Source organism: Octopus sinensis, linkage group LG12 (assembly GCF_006345805.1).
Source record: "Octopus sinensis linkage group LG12, ASM634580v1, whole genome shotgun sequence".
Lineage (NCBI taxonomy): Eukaryota > Metazoa > Mollusca > Cephalopoda > Octopoda > Octopodidae > Octopus > Octopus sinensis.
In genome coordinates this window covers 5,010,434-5,028,958 of record NC_043008.1, presented here as the reverse complement: position 1 = coordinate 5,028,958, position 18,525 = coordinate 5,010,434, and the positions used below count along the sequence as shown (strand labels likewise).

General features: G+C 37.9%; 1 protein-coding gene across 2 annotated transcripts in view; it reads right to left on the bottom strand.

Annotated features, from left to right (window-relative positions):
- The window catches only part of LOC115218127 (serine/threonine-protein kinase mTOR), a 136,342-nt gene that overhangs the window by 46,428 nt on the left and 71,389 nt on the right, over positions 1 to 18,525 (bottom strand). For both annotated transcript variants that reach the window (XM_029787923.2, XM_029787924.2), the window contains exons 34-40: positions 17,497 to 17,574; positions 13,639 to 13,746; positions 11,831 to 11,956; positions 10,358 to 10,489; positions 9,608 to 9,723; positions 6,885 to 7,002; positions 4,154 to 4,318 (exon numbers count right to left, since the gene is read on the bottom strand). In XM_029787923.2, coding sequence (XP_029643783.1) covers positions 4,154 to 4,318; positions 6,885 to 7,002; positions 9,608 to 9,723; positions 10,358 to 10,489; positions 11,831 to 11,956; positions 13,639 to 13,746; positions 17,497 to 17,574 — 843 coding nt within the window. The remainder of the gene's footprint in view (positions 1 to 4,153; positions 4,319 to 6,884; positions 7,003 to 9,607; positions 9,724 to 10,357; positions 10,490 to 11,830; positions 11,957 to 13,638; positions 13,747 to 17,496; positions 17,575 to 18,525) is intronic.

Here is an 18,525-nt window from a genome sequence, read left to right as displayed (position 1 = left end):
GTTAATTATATAGCATCATCAGATTCAATAAAGAATCTAAAGCAATTTTCAACTGTCTTAAACTGAATATTATTGCTCTTTTATAAAAAATATTATAGCTGCTTGAACAGAGACATGTGGATTTGTGCTGCATCCAAGAAGTAAGGTGGAGAGGAGGTTCCGCTAGGTTCCTCACAGGCAAAGAACACAGGTACAAGATTTTCTGGGCTGGGAACACTGAGGGGGTCGGGGGCGTGGGTATACTTCTTGCGGAGAAATGGGTAGATAAGGTAATTGAGGTAGTCAGAGTAAGTGACAGAGTACTTAAGATTAAATTAGTGCTTCACCATAGGTCAGCTACCATCATCTCGGCATATGCCCCTTAACCGGGGCTACCGGAAGGACAGAAAGACCGATTCTATGACACCCTATTGCAGACTACCTCATTGACAAATGACAGGGACCTTCTCTTTGTGGCAGGTGACTTCAATGGACATGTTGGACGGCATGTTGGGGGCTTCCATGGCGTACATGGAGGCTAAGGTTTTGGTTCTTGCAATGAGGAGGGAACCAGGCTGCTGGAGTTCTGCGATGCAAATGACCTTATGGTTTGCAATACCAACTTCAGGAAACCCACCTCTCACCTAGCCACCTACCGTTCTGGCAGACACACTAGCCAGATTGACTACATCCTCACCAGAAAGAGGGAAAGAGGGTTGCTTATAAATGCCAAAACCTTCCCAGGCGAAGAATGTATTCCTTGACATAGATTAGTAGTTAGCGACTTCAGGATCAGGGATAAATGGTTGCCCAGAAGAAGACCAGCTTGGAGGAGAAGGGTCTGGAAGCTTAAAGATCCTGCAAATGGACAGAGATTTAGAGACGTACTACTCGAAGTCTTCGATGAAATAGAAGGGGATATAGCTTCACATAATGTGGAAGAAAACTGGAGGTTTCTACGGGACAATCTGCTGACAGCCACTGACTGGATCTGTGGATGGAGCAAAGTCCCATCTCGACCCAAGGTAACGTGGTGGTGGAACAATGTGGTTGACAGGGCTATTAGAGAAAAGAGACAGGCTTGGAAGGTCTGGGAAAATGGTGGTTGCAGGGAATTGTATAAGACTGCCAGAAGGGAAGCTAGGAGACAGGTTTATTTAGCCAGAGGGGAAGCAGATAAGAAAAAATTTGCCAATGTTCTGCGCCGTGAGAACCAAAGACTTGGGGTATTTCGTGTTGCAAGACAGTGTGTGAGAGAGAATCGTGATGTGGTAGGAGAGAAATGTGTTCACATGGATGATGGTTCACTTGCGTTAAATGAGGATGCAAACAGAGAGGTTTGGAGATGCCACTATGAAAGGTTGCTGAATAAAGAAAATGAATGGGATAAAGAGAGTCTGCCGAATGTCGACCCAACAGAGGGACCAGCTATCCGAGTTGACAGTTCTTTGGTAGTTAAGGCAATTAGAAACATGAAGACCCTCATTGACCACCCTTATCTGGTGGTCAATGAGGAAACTAGGGATAGATGAATGGTTAGTGAGAGCTGTATGAGCCATGTACAGGGACGCTGTTAGTAAGGTGAGGGTTGGCAATGAGTACAATGAAGAATTCCGGGTAGAGGTTGGGGTCCACCAAGGTTCAGTCCTCAGCCCCCTCCTATTTATCATAGTCCTCCAAGCAATAACGGAGGAATTCAAGACAGGAGGCCCCTGGGAGCTCCTCTATGCTGATGACCTTGCCCTGAGTCACTATCAGAACTGGAGGAGAGGTTTCAGGTGTGGAAGCAAGGATTAGAATCGAAGGGCCTTAGAACCAACCTAGCTAAAACCAAAGTTCTAATAAGTAGGAAGGTAGACAAATCACAAACACCTTCAGGTAGATGGCCCTGCTCGATCTGTAGAAAAGGCATAGGTAGAAACGCTATAAGATGCACCAAGTGTAAGCTATGGACACATAAGAGGTGCAGCAATGTCAAAGGAAGGCTAACTAGGAAGATATTTATGTATGTGGCAGATGCTCAGGAGCAATAAACACTGAAAATATGCTGAGACTATCTTCCATCACATTCCAGGGAGAAAAACTAGAAATAGTTGATAGCTTCCGTTATTTAGGTGACCAAGTCAGTACCGGAGGCGGGTGTGCTGAAAGTTTAACTGCTAGAGTAAGAATAGCCTGGGCAAAATTTAGAGAGCTCTTACCCCTGCTGGTGACAAAAGGCCTCTCACTCAGAGTAAAAGGCAGATTGTATGACACATGTGTATGAACAGCCATGCTACATGGCAGTGAAACATGGGCCGTGACTGCTGAGGATATGCGTAAGCTTGCAAGAAATGAAGCCAGTATGCTCCGATGGATGTGTAATGTCAGTGTGTATACTCGACAGAGTGTAAGTACTTTGAGAGAAAAGTTGGACCTAAGAAGCATACTTATTGATCAGACCTCGTATACACACACAGTTAAATGTAGGGACAAGCAAATTAGATTAATATACCCTCTTCTTTCCAGGCGCTGAATTACATCCTTCTTCCCCAAACCACACCCCACATTTTCAGAGTTGGCACTGTTAATGTTGGTACACTGAAAGGAAGAAGTGCCACTCCCAAACAGTTGAAGGAATCCGGGGTAGAGGTAGACCCAGGAAGACATAGGATGAGGTGGTCAAGCATGACCTTCAAACGTTGGGTCTCACAGAGGCAATGACGAAAGCTTCACATAGAAGCCCAGAGCCCATCCAAAGTGCCTTGGATCACAGGACAGCCTGCTGTGCTTGAGGAGACCTATTGAGTCAAGTACATCAACATCAAAATAAATATCAAAAGGAAATTGTAGTTGTGATACCTGTGCTGGTGGCACGTAAAAAGCACCCACTACACTCACGGAGTGGTTGGCGTTAAGAAGGGCATCCAGTTGTATAAACTCTGCCAGATCAGACCCCGATCAAACAGTCCAACCCATGCTAGCATGGAAAACGGACGTTAATGATGATGATGAAAGTATAATGTATGAAATACAAAAAATGTATATGTGTAAAAAGTGACAACTTACACAGATTAGAAATGATACAAAGAATTCTCTATCATTTCTAATCTGTGTACTTTTTTTATATGTATATACACACATATACATTTTTTGTATTCATGTATTTAATATACTTTATATATTAATCTGTCTAATTCGCCTGTCCCTACAATTACCTCTATACCTGCTCAAGTTTAAATCTCTTGAGCAATACTAAGTATATTCAATACAGAGAATATATGCATCTCTCTCTCTCTCTCTCTCTCTCTCTCTCTCTCTCTCTATATATATATATATTATATATAATATATATATATATATATATATATATATATATATATAATATATATATATATATATTATATATATATATATATTATATATATATATATATATATATAGTTATATTATTGCTATTGTTTTTTATGTATAATAACCATTATTCCTGCAATTTAATATGTAACAAAGTTTAAAATAATGTTGAGTATAGGCTATGATAATTGGGGAGATGAACCAGTTTTACAATGTTACTCCTATTGTCCTAATAATCACATTTTAATTTCATGTCATAAAGAGACAATTATTTTAATTACAGAAGACTGGATTTTTTTTATCTACAAACATTATCATTAGTTATTTCTTTAAGGTTTAATAAACTGGAATTTTAGTATACTAGTTAAGTAGCACATTTAGCACTTTCATGCTGTTATTTCATATTTCCATTATAAGACCTTAGAGATGTTGCAAGATATTTAGTAAATGTTTTTTTTTATGGTGGAACGTGAAGCAGATAAAGCTATAAATAATTGCATGTAGAATAACAGGTTGAAAAAAAAACCTCTCTTAGATAGAAAAAAGTTGAAGGCTGTCTTTTGACTTTTTTTTTCTATTGAAGGGGTTTTCTAAGCCAATATTCTACATGCCATTATCTATTTCTCGTTCCGGCATTAAAAAGAATTCACGATTTCATTCTTTTACCAATTAAAAAGGAAGAGGAACTGATTGGTTTTACCATATATCTACAATCAGCCTTATTCATATTATTATACTTGGAAAAAAAAAAAGAGAAGGGAAAATCCGGAGATTTTCACTTTATTTTTATTAAGCAAAATCAAGGATTGCGAAGAGAAAGAATTCTAAGAAAACTACTCACATGGCTTTGTGCCTTCATACCAATGTCTGGAGGAGCTTCTTTCCCAGTAGCTGCAGCCCCTTCAGTTTGACTTGCTGATGATGCAGAGAGGTTTGCAGCAGACATTTCTTTCTTTTTGTAATACAAAACGGCTTCATAGTAGGTTAGTGCTAGAGCATGCCAAGCCTGTGAAGAGACAGAGATTAAAAGACAAGCTATTCGTTAAACAATAGTGATTAGTTTTAACTATTTTCTTTCACCTTCAACATTTTACAAAAAGTTATTTTAATCTGAAGACAGCCTATTAACTATATTATCTCTGAGGCTGGTAATTGATAAGACCGAGAATGAGAATGGTAGTTTCATTATACAGAATGTAGGGAGGTTTGTTATGTAAGAAATGAATACATTTCTGAAGAACACATGGAAGGAGACAAAGGAGACAGGACATATAGATGTTTTCGATCTAGTTTGGATTCTTTGCCATCGAATTTGAATTCTTTGCAATCAAATTTGAATTTTTTAATTGGTGCTCAAGCCTTGAAAAAAAAAAGAGTTAAACTACATCAGCCGTAAGGGAATACATGTCTATCTTATCTAACTCGTCCAGTAGAGCCCACCAATTGATATCTGAAAAGTTCGATGAAATAACTCATGAACACTGCGATAGCTTCTACCAAAAGATGCTTCAACATATTTACGTGTCGTCGACCAGTCTGAACAAGGGGAGATAATATACGAATGATTCTTTTCCTATTATCTCCCTTGTTCAGACTGTTCGTCGTAAAAGAACATATTCTGCGAGAAGCTATCGCAGTGTTCATGAGTTATTTCATCGAACTTTTCAGATATCAATGGTGGGCTCTACTGGACGAGTTAGATAAGATAGACATGTATTCCCTTACGGCTGATGTAGTTTAACTCTTTTTTTTTCAAGGCTTGAGCACCAATTGAAAAATTCAAATTTGATTGTAAAGAATCCAAACTAGATCGAAAACATCTATAAAACCAAAGGTATGGTGGATCAATCCTGGTTTCTGTCGAAGTCATACTGTTCTCTTTCACCCTTGTGACAGGTTCTGACATGGTAGTTGACAGACCCCTACAAGGATTTTCTATACCCTTAAACATCTTTCGATCCTTCAAATTCAGATTCAAACTTCTCAACAACACTCTTACACTTTGTATTACTCATTGATAACAAGGGGCATTGAATGAGTTAAAAATTTAAGTGGCCAGATCCCATATTTAGTCATTAATGAAATTAAAATTCTATCCATTTACTGCTTAATTCAAAACTATCTTTTTTTTTTTGGTTAAAATTTGATCTATAATGAATGTCTCTCTCCTAATTTTTCTAGCAACAACCATGCTCAAATGGTGATTTTCACATGCCACAGGGACAGGTGCCAATCAGGTGGTACTAGCATTGGCCACAACAATGACTTCACTTGACTCAACAGGTCATCGCAAGCGCAGTTTATTGCGCAATGATTGAAGGCTACTCTTAAATGGACTGGTTATGCTGCACTGGCATAGGCCATGTTTATGGTCTCACTTGGCTTGCCAGGTCTTCTCAAGCACAGCATATTTCCAAAGGTCTCGGTCACTTGTCATCGCCTCTGTGAGGCCCAACGTTCAAAGGTCGTGCTTCACCTTCACATCTCAAGTCTTCTTGGGTCTACCTCTTCTACAGGTTCCCTCTACTGCTAGGGTGTGACATTTTTCACACAGCTGTCCTCATCCATACGTAAACACATGACCATACCAGTACAATGGCTTCTGTAGCACACCCCCATTTGATGCTTCTTATGTCCAACTTTTCTCTCAGGCTATTCTTATTCTAGCAGCTACACTCTCAGAGCAACCACCTCCACTACCAACTTGGTCACCTACGTAATAGAAGCTATCAACTACTTCTAGTTTTTTTTTCCCCTGGCACTTGATGGAAGCTGTTTTCTGCACATTTTCAGTGTTTATTGCCCCTGTGCATCTGCCACACACAAAAACTATCTTCCCAGTTAACATTCCTTTGATATTGCTGCACCTCTTATGTGTCCATAGCTTGCACTGGGTACATCTTATGGAGTTTCTACCTATGCTTTTTTACAGATCGAGCAAGGCCATCTACCTGAAGGGATTTGTGAATTGTCTGCCTTCCTACTTATTAGGACTTTGGGTTTTGCTAGATTGACTGTAAGGCCCTTCAATTCTAGACCTTGCAGAACACATGAAACTTCTCTAGTTCTGATAGTGACTCAGCAATTAGAGAAAGGTCATTAGCATAGAGGAGCTCCTAGGGGCATCCTGTCTTGAATTCTTTTACACTCCTTTACAATTATCAGATTATGTTAAAGAAGAGTCCCAAACATATATACAATGAGTTTGAGTTTTTGTCTATCAAATCCACTCATAACACTTTGATTGGCATGGAACTATAGTAAAAAAGACTTGCCAAATGTGTTACACTGTGGGATCGAGCCTGCAACCATATGGTTGGGAAGCAAACTTCTTACCACAGAGCCATGCCTGCACCTATGTAAAATTTTGACTCCAAAAATAACATCACTTCTGAATCTCATTCTCTAACCGTTCACCCTTAACTTTTACAAAAGAAAGAGAAAAAACAGCAGCTGTTCAGTTACAAAAGCAATGTAGACCTTATTAAATTAGGATGTTGATCCTTTCCTTCCAAAGAAAAGACATAAATTATATAAAATAAAAAAACAAAAACAATCTCTGAATTACATACTTTATACCAATTCTTGTTTCTATCCTGGGCCATTTTAAAGCTGTCTAAAGCTTTTGCAATTGAGCTATCATCAATACCGTTTAATTCGAGTAACCAATCTCCCTGTTTCAAGTAGCATCTGGAACAAATTTGAAGATAATTTGAAAAAATAATTATAAAATAAAACTGTTACCATTTCCAAAGATAAATTCGAACATTTATTTTTTATCAATGAATTCAGTAAAAGTTGTTTGAACCTTTTTATTGCCAAATTCCCATTTTCTATATTTTTCATCATCATCATTGTTTAACGTCCGCTTTCCATGCTAGCATGGGTTGGACAATTTTGACTGAGGGCTAGCGAACCAGATGGCTGCACCAGGCTCCAATCTTGATCTGGCAGAGTTTTTAGAGCTGGGTGTCCTTCCTAATGCCATCCACTCCGAGAGTGTAGCAGGTGCTTTTACATGCCACCAGCATGAGGGCCAGTCAGGCAGTACTGGCTTTAGCCACACTCAAATGGTGCTTTTTATGTGCCACCAGCACAGGAGCCAGTCGGGCGGTACTGGCAATGATTTCACTCGAATCTTTTTACACATGCCACTGGCACAGGTGCCAGTAAGGCGACGTTGGTAACGATCAAGCTCGAATGGTGCCCTTTTACGTGCCACTGACACAGAAGCCAGTTGGCTGCTCTGGCAACTATCACACTCAGATGGTGCTCTTGGCACCCTACTAGCACAGGCACAAGTGCCAGTAAGACAACGCTGGTAACGATCACACTCGAAAGGTGCACTTTTATGTGCCACTGGCATGGAAGCCAATTAGTCATTCTGCCAACGATCACCCTCGTATGGTGCTCTTTGCACCCCGCTAGCACGGATGCCAGTCGTCGAATTTGATTTTGATTTCACTTGTCTCAACAGGTTTTTGCAAGCAGAGTTTAGTGACCAAAGAAGGAAAAGGTACGCATAAGCGGGCTGGTTACGCTCCTGGCATAGCCCACAGGTTATGGTCTCATTTGGCTTGCCGGGTCTTCTTAAGCACAGTTTTCTATATTTTTGTTTTGTATTATTTCAATAGTCTTCCAAACATACTTTTTCCACACTCATTGGAGTACGAATTGCTCCTCACAAACTCATGAGATGGTTGTGAGATATAAGCAGTTTGGAATAAGAACTGAAAAAGCAACGAATGAACGTGCAATGTGCATCTGAACACTGGATTCATATATAAAGGAAGAGAAGAATAAAAACGTAATGTGCAGGTCAAAGTAAAACAGAAGAAGAGAATAAAGCAAGTTATATAATGGTCAGCATGCTATGTCTGACACCACTATCACGCAATTGTCTAACATAAAATCATCCAGTTATAATAGAACCAATGTTTTACTTGTTCATCTACTATAGTGACTACATAAATCTATATATATCTCTCTCTATATAAACGGCAGTTTGTCTGTGCGTTTTCTGTGTGTCTGTTTTCTCGTACCCTCACTCTGACCACGGCTTTCAACCGATTCTGATGAAACTTGACACACACATAGCCCAATGTCATAATTCAAAACTAACGCAGCGAAAATTTTGAAAAGTTCCCCCAGTTCTGAAAAAGATCGATAAATTCGACATGGGGTCGAGAATCAGAAACCCAAACCACAGACCGTCTAGGGGACGCAACTCCACCTTTTTTAACTCTCAAAAAAATTTACCATCATTTTTTCCCCATTTTTTTGCTATAACTCTCTAAAAATGTTTTATAGTTATTTCCCTTACAAACCTGAGCAACGCCGGCCGATACTGCTAGTATATATATAAAGCTGAAGTTGTCTGTGTATGGCAGGTTTTGTAGCCTTCAACTAACACAATTATCTCCGAGACCCTGCGATGCAAGTTGACCAAAATTGAGGGTATAATAGAAGGCTTGCTCTTCATTTCGTAGAAGATAAAATTTAAATCAGACCATGTTAACACCAAAAATTATTTACATCAAAAAGGTGCTTTTTTTCTATGAAAATCCCTATTTTTTACAATTTTTTTTACTGCTGTGTCGCCATTTTTCAGTGTATTTCAACCAGAAAAATGTTCACTTAAAGAAAATAACAAGCGACATAATGCAAAATTTTTACTTTTCAAAAATTCCAATTCTAAAGGTTCGAAACAAACCCAAGCAACGCCAGGCAATACTGCTAGTTTGATATAAATTAAAAACACCTCATTTTTCTTATAAAATTTATTTGAAAATTAAAGAGAAAAAAAAAAAAAAGACTGCCCAGTTCAAAAGTTTGCAATGGAAATTCTCAGCTCTAACTTTTTGATGTTACAGAAACAGCAATCTTTTGCTATCTTTAGAGACAAATTCAGAAAGCAGAAATAATATACTGGAATTGGTTCCCCTTACACCTGCCCCAATTCTCTGCTGAATCAAAACATTCAACTTCCTTATATCACTATCCAAGCCTAAACCTATGGATGTGACTTCATGCAATGATTTACAATATTTCCCAGCACACAAGTCAACATAGAATATAGTGTAAGCATTCAAACACCATCACCATCTTTCAAAATTCTGCTGCATTCCACATGGAATTTCTGGTCCTCCAAACTCATCTTGATGTTAACCCACCTTTCTTTTTTTGGCTGTAAATTTTGGTCTGCAAAATTCAACTTGTTGAAATCCTGTATATTCAGGTATGCAACATAAAACAATTAAAAAGAAAACCAAAAAAAAAAAAAAAAGGATCTTACCTGGCTAATAGTTTACGAAGTTCAGTGACAGCAGCCGCATCTCCAGTGGATAGCAGGACTTCACTCTGTCGTTGGGTTTGATGGATAAATTGTTGCAAGGCGGCAAAACTGTCTTGCTGTATAATTAATGAAAACAGATGAGAATTTAGATTGAATTTTTGATGAGTATGTTACGAAAGTTCTTTAAGCTAGAGTAGCTGTGTGGTAAGCAGCTTGCTCACCAACCACATGGTTCTGGGTTCAGTCCCACTGCATGGCACTTTGGGCAAGTGTCTTCTACTATAGCCTTGGGCTGACCAAAACCTTGTGAGTGGATTTGGTAGACGGAAACTGAAAGAAGCCCGTCGTGTATATGTATATATATGTATGTTTGTGCGTTTATGTTTGTTTCTCCAACACCACTTGACAATCGATGTTGGTGTGTTTATGTCCCTGTAACTTAGCGGTTTGGCAAAAGAGACCGATAGAATAAGTACTAGGCTTACAAAGAATAAGTCCTGGGGTCGATTTGCTTGACTAAAGGCGGTGCTCCAGCATGACCGCAGTCAAATGACTGAAACAAGTAAAAGAGTAAGTAGTTTAGGAAGAAAAAGAAAATGCAGAAATACCAATCCAAAATTAAAAGAACAGTGAAAGTAGTTGTGAGATAAAACTAAGATTTAACCCCAAAGAATATGAAGTTGAATTAAAGGCCACCGACTCCTACACACACTCTTAGCTGTTTCAGGAGAATTTTAGTAATAAATTTACCTTTTGATTGCAGAGCCACATATGCTTGATGTATGCAAATGTAACCATTGGCATATCTGTAGGTAAATTGTTGTTACTTTGTTTGGATAGATCCACACCCATTAACATTTCGAGGGTCTTCTGTGACAGGGCCTGCAAAATAAAATGAAGAGAAAAGAAAGACTAGCAACAATAACGTGTGTGTGTGTATACACACACACACAAATGAGCTAAAGAGAAACTAATACATAGAGTGAATTTAACTCATTAGAAGCTAATAATGCCTGATCAAGTTTCTTACTACCTGCAATTGTTTGATTGCCTGAGGAATTTCATACAAGAACTACCGAATAGTAATGGAGTGAATCATCAGTTTTGCACACACACACCTCTGCTCACTTAGAGTGGTTGTGACAGAAGAGTCCCCCAAAAGGTCCTATCAGAAATGGCTGTCATTACACCTCCCTGTTAGATTCCCAAGCAGGACCAACTGAAACTGGAAATTATACAACTACCCATTAGGTCGCCTGCCATTTGGCTCTCATTGAAGTTTCTGACTTGTAATTCTTTCCTGCAACATTGCAATCATATGCCTGCGGTACGGGGCTTTGACCATCCAATGCTGAGAAGTAACAGCTCAACCTGGAGAGGCTCCCTGATTTCAAAGCTACACATCCTGTCCAGTCACATTATTCTAGAGATCCTTTGGAGGAATCCTATTCCTGATGCTTGTATTCGTGACCATACCCTTTCGGTCATTATCATGAAGGCTAGGATAAGCACAAACTTACTGTACTCAAAAAGACCTGCCCACCACAGCAGAATTCATACCAATGCTGGTGTCATGCAAACAGCATGCAGTTCACTCTCTATAGTGGTTGGCATTAGGAAGGGTATCCAACCATAGAATAGGTTGGATGGTTTGCCAGGCTCCATTGATTGTTTTGGTAAGGTTTCTAACATGGAAAGTGCAGGTTAAGTGAGGATATGGACACACTAGAAGAGGGAGACCAAAGATGACACATGTTGATGCCCTAAAGACAGACACTGGTCTCTGGGAGACACAAGACATGGCAGTGATGATGAGGGACAAAGACCACGAGAGAGAACTTGTCCATGGATCTTGGGAATTTTACCCACCCTAGATAGATAGATATATAAAACAGTAAGCCATATAATGTCTTTCAGTTAACAATCTAGCCGGAGATATACCAGTTCCATATTGACCATTCTTAGATTCAGCCTCTAATTCACCCAACACTGCTAAGCCTATAACTGATCCCTAACACAACTGAAATTGTTCCTACAATTCTGGTTCATTCGCTGTAGCCCCTTAACGAATATCTTACAACAATCAAAACACAAAAAAATTCACCTAATACTTATAGACCCGAAAATTGATGGCAAAAAGCAAAAATGAATCAGAAAACAAAAAGTGTTTCTGTAAATATTAATTAAATACATTTACAAATAAGTCAAGAAACTTTAACTTACCAGCCGGCCACTCTTCCGACAAAGACTGGCATATTTCAACCATGTCTTGACTCCTTCCAGAGGACTAATTACCAATGATCGAACTTGTATAATTTTCTGCCAGTCTTCAACAACCCTTTGACAACCCTGTTTAGTAATAACAAATAGAACACTGATAGTTAAACATTAACCCTAACTCTAGAAATTTTCACTCCCCCCCTCCTCTCCTTTTGTCTTTTTGCAGCAATGCCCTTTAATATACACAGGCATTTCAAAAGTAAATAGACACCATCGTTTTTGAAAGAAATAATCAAGTATTTAGTAGACGTAAATTATGCAGTTTTTAACGAGTTACCTAGTCTGAGCATCAAACTAATGAGTAGGGGCACATTGATTGGTGCCTACTTTTGAGATGCCTGGGTATTGGGTTGTTTCACACATCTAAACAGGGTCTTCCCTTCATTTCATTATTTTATCTCTATTCATTCACTCCTTCTTTACACCCAGTTTACTCATTTACATGTTTTGAATTTCTTATGATTTGTTCGTTAATTTATGCCCGAAGTTACATTAATTTCTATCTTTTAATTAGTTAAGCCATTTAATCAATAAAATTTGTTCATCAGCGTCATGGTAACTACTCAAGCATTTTCTTTCTCTGTAGAGAAATGGTTTCATCTGTTCAATCTCAATGAGTACAATTGAATATAATGTGAACAATTAAGAGCACAGGACCCCAATCACCAGGTTATGGATTGGGTACCACGCCACATAGAAAGAACGTATCTTTAAATTCTATTTCTATTTTATTAACTTTTGCAGTCTGTAGAGTATTTTTACGTTATATATGTAATAATGAATTATATATTATGCACTTTATTGTATGTATGCGATCCCCCAAGTCCGGAATGAAAGTAGTCACTGGTGCAAAAATGTTTTGGGGTTGCTGATTAAGAGCACAGACATATACATGAGTGACCCCAGAGAGCAGACTTCATTTAGTGAGTCAATGAAGGACAGTGAGACATTTTTTGTTGCTTTATTCAGACAAGGGTTGAGCAAGCTAACAAACATATCACTGTCTTCGCTGCTAATGGTAGAAATACATGATACCTCCTGCAACATTTAGTACAGTGACTGTTGCAAGCTAAATGTCTTTAGCAGTGACAATATAAACTGTTAAATGCAATTAACTTAAGCAACATCATTTTTTTACACTGAAATATTTGCACAACTTTTGATCATTCCCTGGCAATTTCCAATGTATTACTATTATTCCATTGCAATGCTATGTTACTGAGTTATCAAGTTACTCAAATCATTGCCCTTCAACAGATGAAGATGTAATATTTCTAGGTAAGACTCATCTCTAGAGTTCATGGCTAATTTAAAAAAAAAGAAGTCATATTTCTTATACCTTTAACATATAAACTGGCCGTATCTGGCCAAAATATTCTACCTGGTGTGTATACAAAGTTGCTAGGTCTGGCCTCTCACACATACCCTACAATGTCATTCTAAAAATAAACAATCAGTTATGAGAATGCATGATTAATTCAAAACAACGAATTTATGACCAAGTAATCCGAATGCCATAAAATACCATTGAGGTTTTAGAAAGTTGGTTTCTCCAGGTAGAGAAGAAACATTTCGTTGTAAAAGGTGAGATGCTTGTACTTTATCATTGACAATACTAACATTAAAAGAAAATTATTCATGTCAGGTGTTAAACATCAACTTTTAGAAAGTTTGCCACCATCAAATTAACCTTTATTTAATGAAAAACACTTCAATTTGACAATAATGAGTCAGTAATGTTTCATAATTACCTGTAATCGGTCCCACCACATCTGTTTAATAACATCTCGCCGCTCTGGTATCAATTTGTACTGAATTACTTCCTCCAATTCAGATAACATCTGAGCATTTACCATTGGCTACAACAGACAAACATTCGTTTTTTGTCTACATAGGAACTACATAAGTCAACAAATTTAGAAGCAAATTCACTGGAAAACCTCAACATTTTATGCCATTCTTAAAAGCACTACATATTTGGCTCTCCGGAAGTTTACCACTCTGCTAAAGCTTTCATCAATGGAAACATTATTTAGGGAAAAAGAAAACTTCAAAAAAAAAATTTTTTTAACTATCTACAGGATAGTTTTGACCATTTCCATAAGCAACTATTTTGATCAATTTCATCAAGTTGGATTTTAATTGAATGACTCAGATGATCTTTATTTAAGCCACTAAAGTGTCTTTTTTAAAAAATATATTTCATCTCTGACTGACAGTTGTATCTAGAATTGGTTTCAAATGTACTGAAATATATTGCCAAATTGGAAGAACATAACAAGAACTTCCAATGATTCTAAAAGATGAGCCAAAAGCCAAGACTTTCATGCAATGCACTGAGTTGACTGCAAGTTATCTTTTGTGAGGTGTCCAAGTTGAAGACATAGAAAACTGATGCCATTGCAGGTTTGTTGCATCAGTAAATTGTATCATATTCCATGTCTTCTGGTATACAAGTCAAATTTTCAGACCAAAATTTATAGTTAGAACAAGTCATAAATGGAATAAATGTCAGTTCCAAACGGTGGAGATTATATAACAGCATCACCTATTTAATCTATTTGTTAAATTTCGTTTTGATACAACTGATATCAGAATAACATTAGTTGATGAAAAGCCTCACTAACACACATTCATCTGCTTGTCTGCCTACATGCTCTTACACACACAAGTTAGCAACCTGGGTTATTCATCTGACTATAAAGTTAATATAGTGGATTAATTTGAATTTACAACATTTGTATTGAGTGTCTGGGCATAGCACATAATTCTTGTCCCACACTGCCTAACAACAAACACTCACTTGAAGTCATCATCATCATCATCTAATGTCCACTTTCCCAGGCTTTCATGGGTCAAAAAGATGTTTGAGGCAACTTTTCTATGGTTAGATGCTCTTCCTGTTGCCAACCCACAGTTGTTTCCAAGCAAAGTATTATTTCCCATGGACTGGACATGTCTACATGGAAGACTGGGAATAAAAGAGGTCACCACTTGTATGGTGGTGACACTTATTTGCAATCATCGATGTTGAAACACACATGAATACATACACAGACACACATACATATATTAACATACCCATACACACAACAGGCTTCTTCCAGTTTCTGTGTACGAAATCTACTAAAATTTTGGTTGGCTGGCTCTACAGTAGAAGACAGTTGCTCAAAGCACCATGCAGTAAGAATGAATTCCAAACCACATATCTGGGAAGGAAACTTCACAACTACACATTCACACCTGTACTTGTACAGCTGTAAAAGTTATTTCAACAAAAACCCTTACAAATAAATGTAAAACAACAGACAAAAGTCTATTCTGGTATAAAAAATCTCTGACTGACAGTTGTATCTAGAATTGGTTTCAAATGTACTGAAATATATTGCCAAATTGGAAGAACATAACAAGAACTTCCAATGATTCTAAAAGATGAGCCAAAAGCCAAGACTTTCATGCAATGCACTGAGTTGACTGCAAGTTATCTTTTGTGAGGTGTCCAAGTTGAAGACATAGAAAACTGATGCCATTGCAGGTTTGTTGCATCAGTAAATTGTATCATATTCCATGTCTTCTGGTATACAAGTCAAATTTTCAGACCAAAATTTATAGTTAGAACAAGTCATAAATGGAATAAATGTCAGTTCCAAACGGTGGAGATTATATAACAGCATCACCTATTTAATCTATTTGTTAAATTTCGTTTTGATACAACTGATATCAGAATAACATTAGTTGATGAAAAGCCTCACTAACACACATTCATCTGCTTGTCTGCCTACATGCTCTTACACACACAAGTTAGCAACCTGGGTTATTCATCTGACTATAAAGTTAATATAGTGGATTAATTTGAATTTACAACATTTGTATTGAGTGTCTGGGCATAGCACATAATTCTTGTCCCACACTGCCTAACAACAAACACTCACTTGAAGTCATCATCATCATCATCTAATGTCCACTTTCCCAGGCTTTCATGGGTCAAAAAGATGTTTGAGGCAACTTTTCTATGGTTAGATGCTCTTCCTGTTGCCAACCCACAGTTGTTTCCAAGCAAAGTATTATTTCCCATGGACTGGACATGTCTACATGGAAGACTGGGAATAAAAGAGGTCACCACTTGTATGGTGGTGACACTTATTTGCAATCATCGATGTTGAAACACACATGAATACATACACAGACACACATACATATATTAACATACCCATACACACAACAGGCTTCTTCCAGTTTCTGTGTACGAAATCTACTAAAATTTTGGTTGGCTGGCTCTACAGTAGAAGACAGTTGCTCAAAGCACCATGCAGTAAGAATGAATTCCAAACCACATATCTGGGAAGGAAACTTCACAACTACACATTCACACCTGTACTTGTACAGCTGTAAAAGTTATTTCAACAAAAACCCTTACAAATAAATGTAAAACAACAGACAAAAGTCTATTCTGGTATAAAAAATCTCTGACTGACAGTTGTATCTAGAATTGGTTTCAAATGTACTGAAATATATTGCCAAATTGGAAGAACATAACAAGAACTTCCAATGATTCTAAAAGATGAGCCAAAAGCCAAGACTTTCATGCAATGCACTGAGTTGACTGCAAGTTATCTTTTGTGAGGTGTCCAAGTTGAAGACATAGAAAACTGATGCCATTGCAGGTTTGTTGCATCAGTAAATTGTATCATATTCCATGTCTTCTGGTATACAAGTCAAATTTTCAGACCAAAATTTATAGTTAGAACAAGTCATAAATGGAATAAATGTCAGTTCCAAACGGTGGAGATTATATAACAGCATCACCTATTTAATCTATTTGTTAAATTTCGTTTTGATACAACTGATATCAGAATAACATTAGTTGATGAAAAGCCTCACTAACACACATTCATCTGCTTGTCTGCCTACATGCTCTTACACACACAAGTTAGCAACCTGGGTTATTCATCTGACTATAAAGTTAATATAGTGGATTAATTTGAATTTACAACATTTGTATTGAGTGTCTGGGCATAGCACATAATTCTTGTCCCACACTGCCTAACAACAAACACTCACTTGAAGTCATCATCATCATCATCTAATGTCCACTTTCCCAGGCTTTCATGGGTCAAAAAGATGTTTGAGGCAACTTTTCTATGGTTAGATGCTCTTCCTGTTGCCAACCCACAGTTGTTTCCAAGCAAAGTATTATTTCCCATGGACTGGACATGTCTACATGGAAGACTGGGAATAAAAGAGGTCACCACTTGTATGGTGGTGACACTTATTTGCAATCATCGATGTTGAAACACACATGAATACATACACAGACACACATACATATATTAACATACCCATACACACAACAGGCTTCTTCCAGTTTCTGTGTACGAAATCTACTAAAATTTTGGTTGGCTGGCTCTACAGTAGAAGACAGTTGCTCAAAGCACCATGCAGTAAGAATGAATTCCAAACCACATATCTGGGAAGGAAACTTCACAACTACACATTCACACCTGTACTTGTACAGCTGTAAAAGTTATTTCAACAAAAACCCTTACAAATAAATGTAAAACAACAGACAAAAGTCTATTCTGGTATAAAAAATCAAGTGTAAAACTTACCCCGTAAGCTCTTGCATAGCTTTCTCCTGCCATTGCTGTTAACTCTGTGTCTAGAATATCCCTGGCTTTGTCAATAAACTTATGGAAAACAGAAATAGAGAGATTGATAATAATAATAAGGATTTCAAGTTTTGGTAAAAGACCAATAATTTCAGGGAGGGGGTAAGTCGATTGTATCGACCCCTGTAGTCAATTGGTATTCATTTTATTGACCCCCTAAAGGATGAAAAGCAAAGTTGACCTCAGTGGAATTTGAACAGAGAACATGACGACAGACAAAATGCCACTAAGCATCTCGCCTGGCATGTTAATGATTCAGCCAGCTTGCCACCTTAATAATAATCTCTTCTATTGTAGGCATGAGGCCTGAAATTGGGGGAGTGGGATAGTCAATTACAATGACCCCAGTCCTCAACTGGTACTTTTTTTCATTGACCCCCTAAAGGATGAAAGGCAAAGTTGACCTCAGCAGAATTTGAGCTCAGAACCCAGAATATAATGACAGAATGAAATGCCACCAGGTATTTTGTCTGGCATGCTAACAGTCCTGCCAGCACACTGCCTTCTATAAACATACAAGCAGAAGGACCTGGTTTCACTCGGGTTACAAACTCATAGCCTTAACACAGATGGATAGATAGATAGACAGGCAGATGAAGCAGCATAACCACAGGTGTGTAGCCCCACCTGAACTTGTTGCCTCATAACTTCCAGAAAAATGGATACTTTTTAACAAAATTTTCAACAAATATTGCTTAGATACTGTGGATGCAGATTTTTCCGAGGGTGGGTGGGAGAGGAATTTTGGAAAATCCGCATGATCTGACTTTTTTACCCTCATAACTTTCAGAATTTTACACAAATACCTTTCAAAAGGCATAGATTATGATTATAAAGAAATTTGTGGGGAAAATTTTTTCCAAGGTGGTGGGGATTTGGAATCAGGAAGATCAAACAAGCTGCAACCACTCCGTTTTGACGGGGATTTTCCCCCATTTCTTTTTAACCACAACCTTCGAAATGATGGGG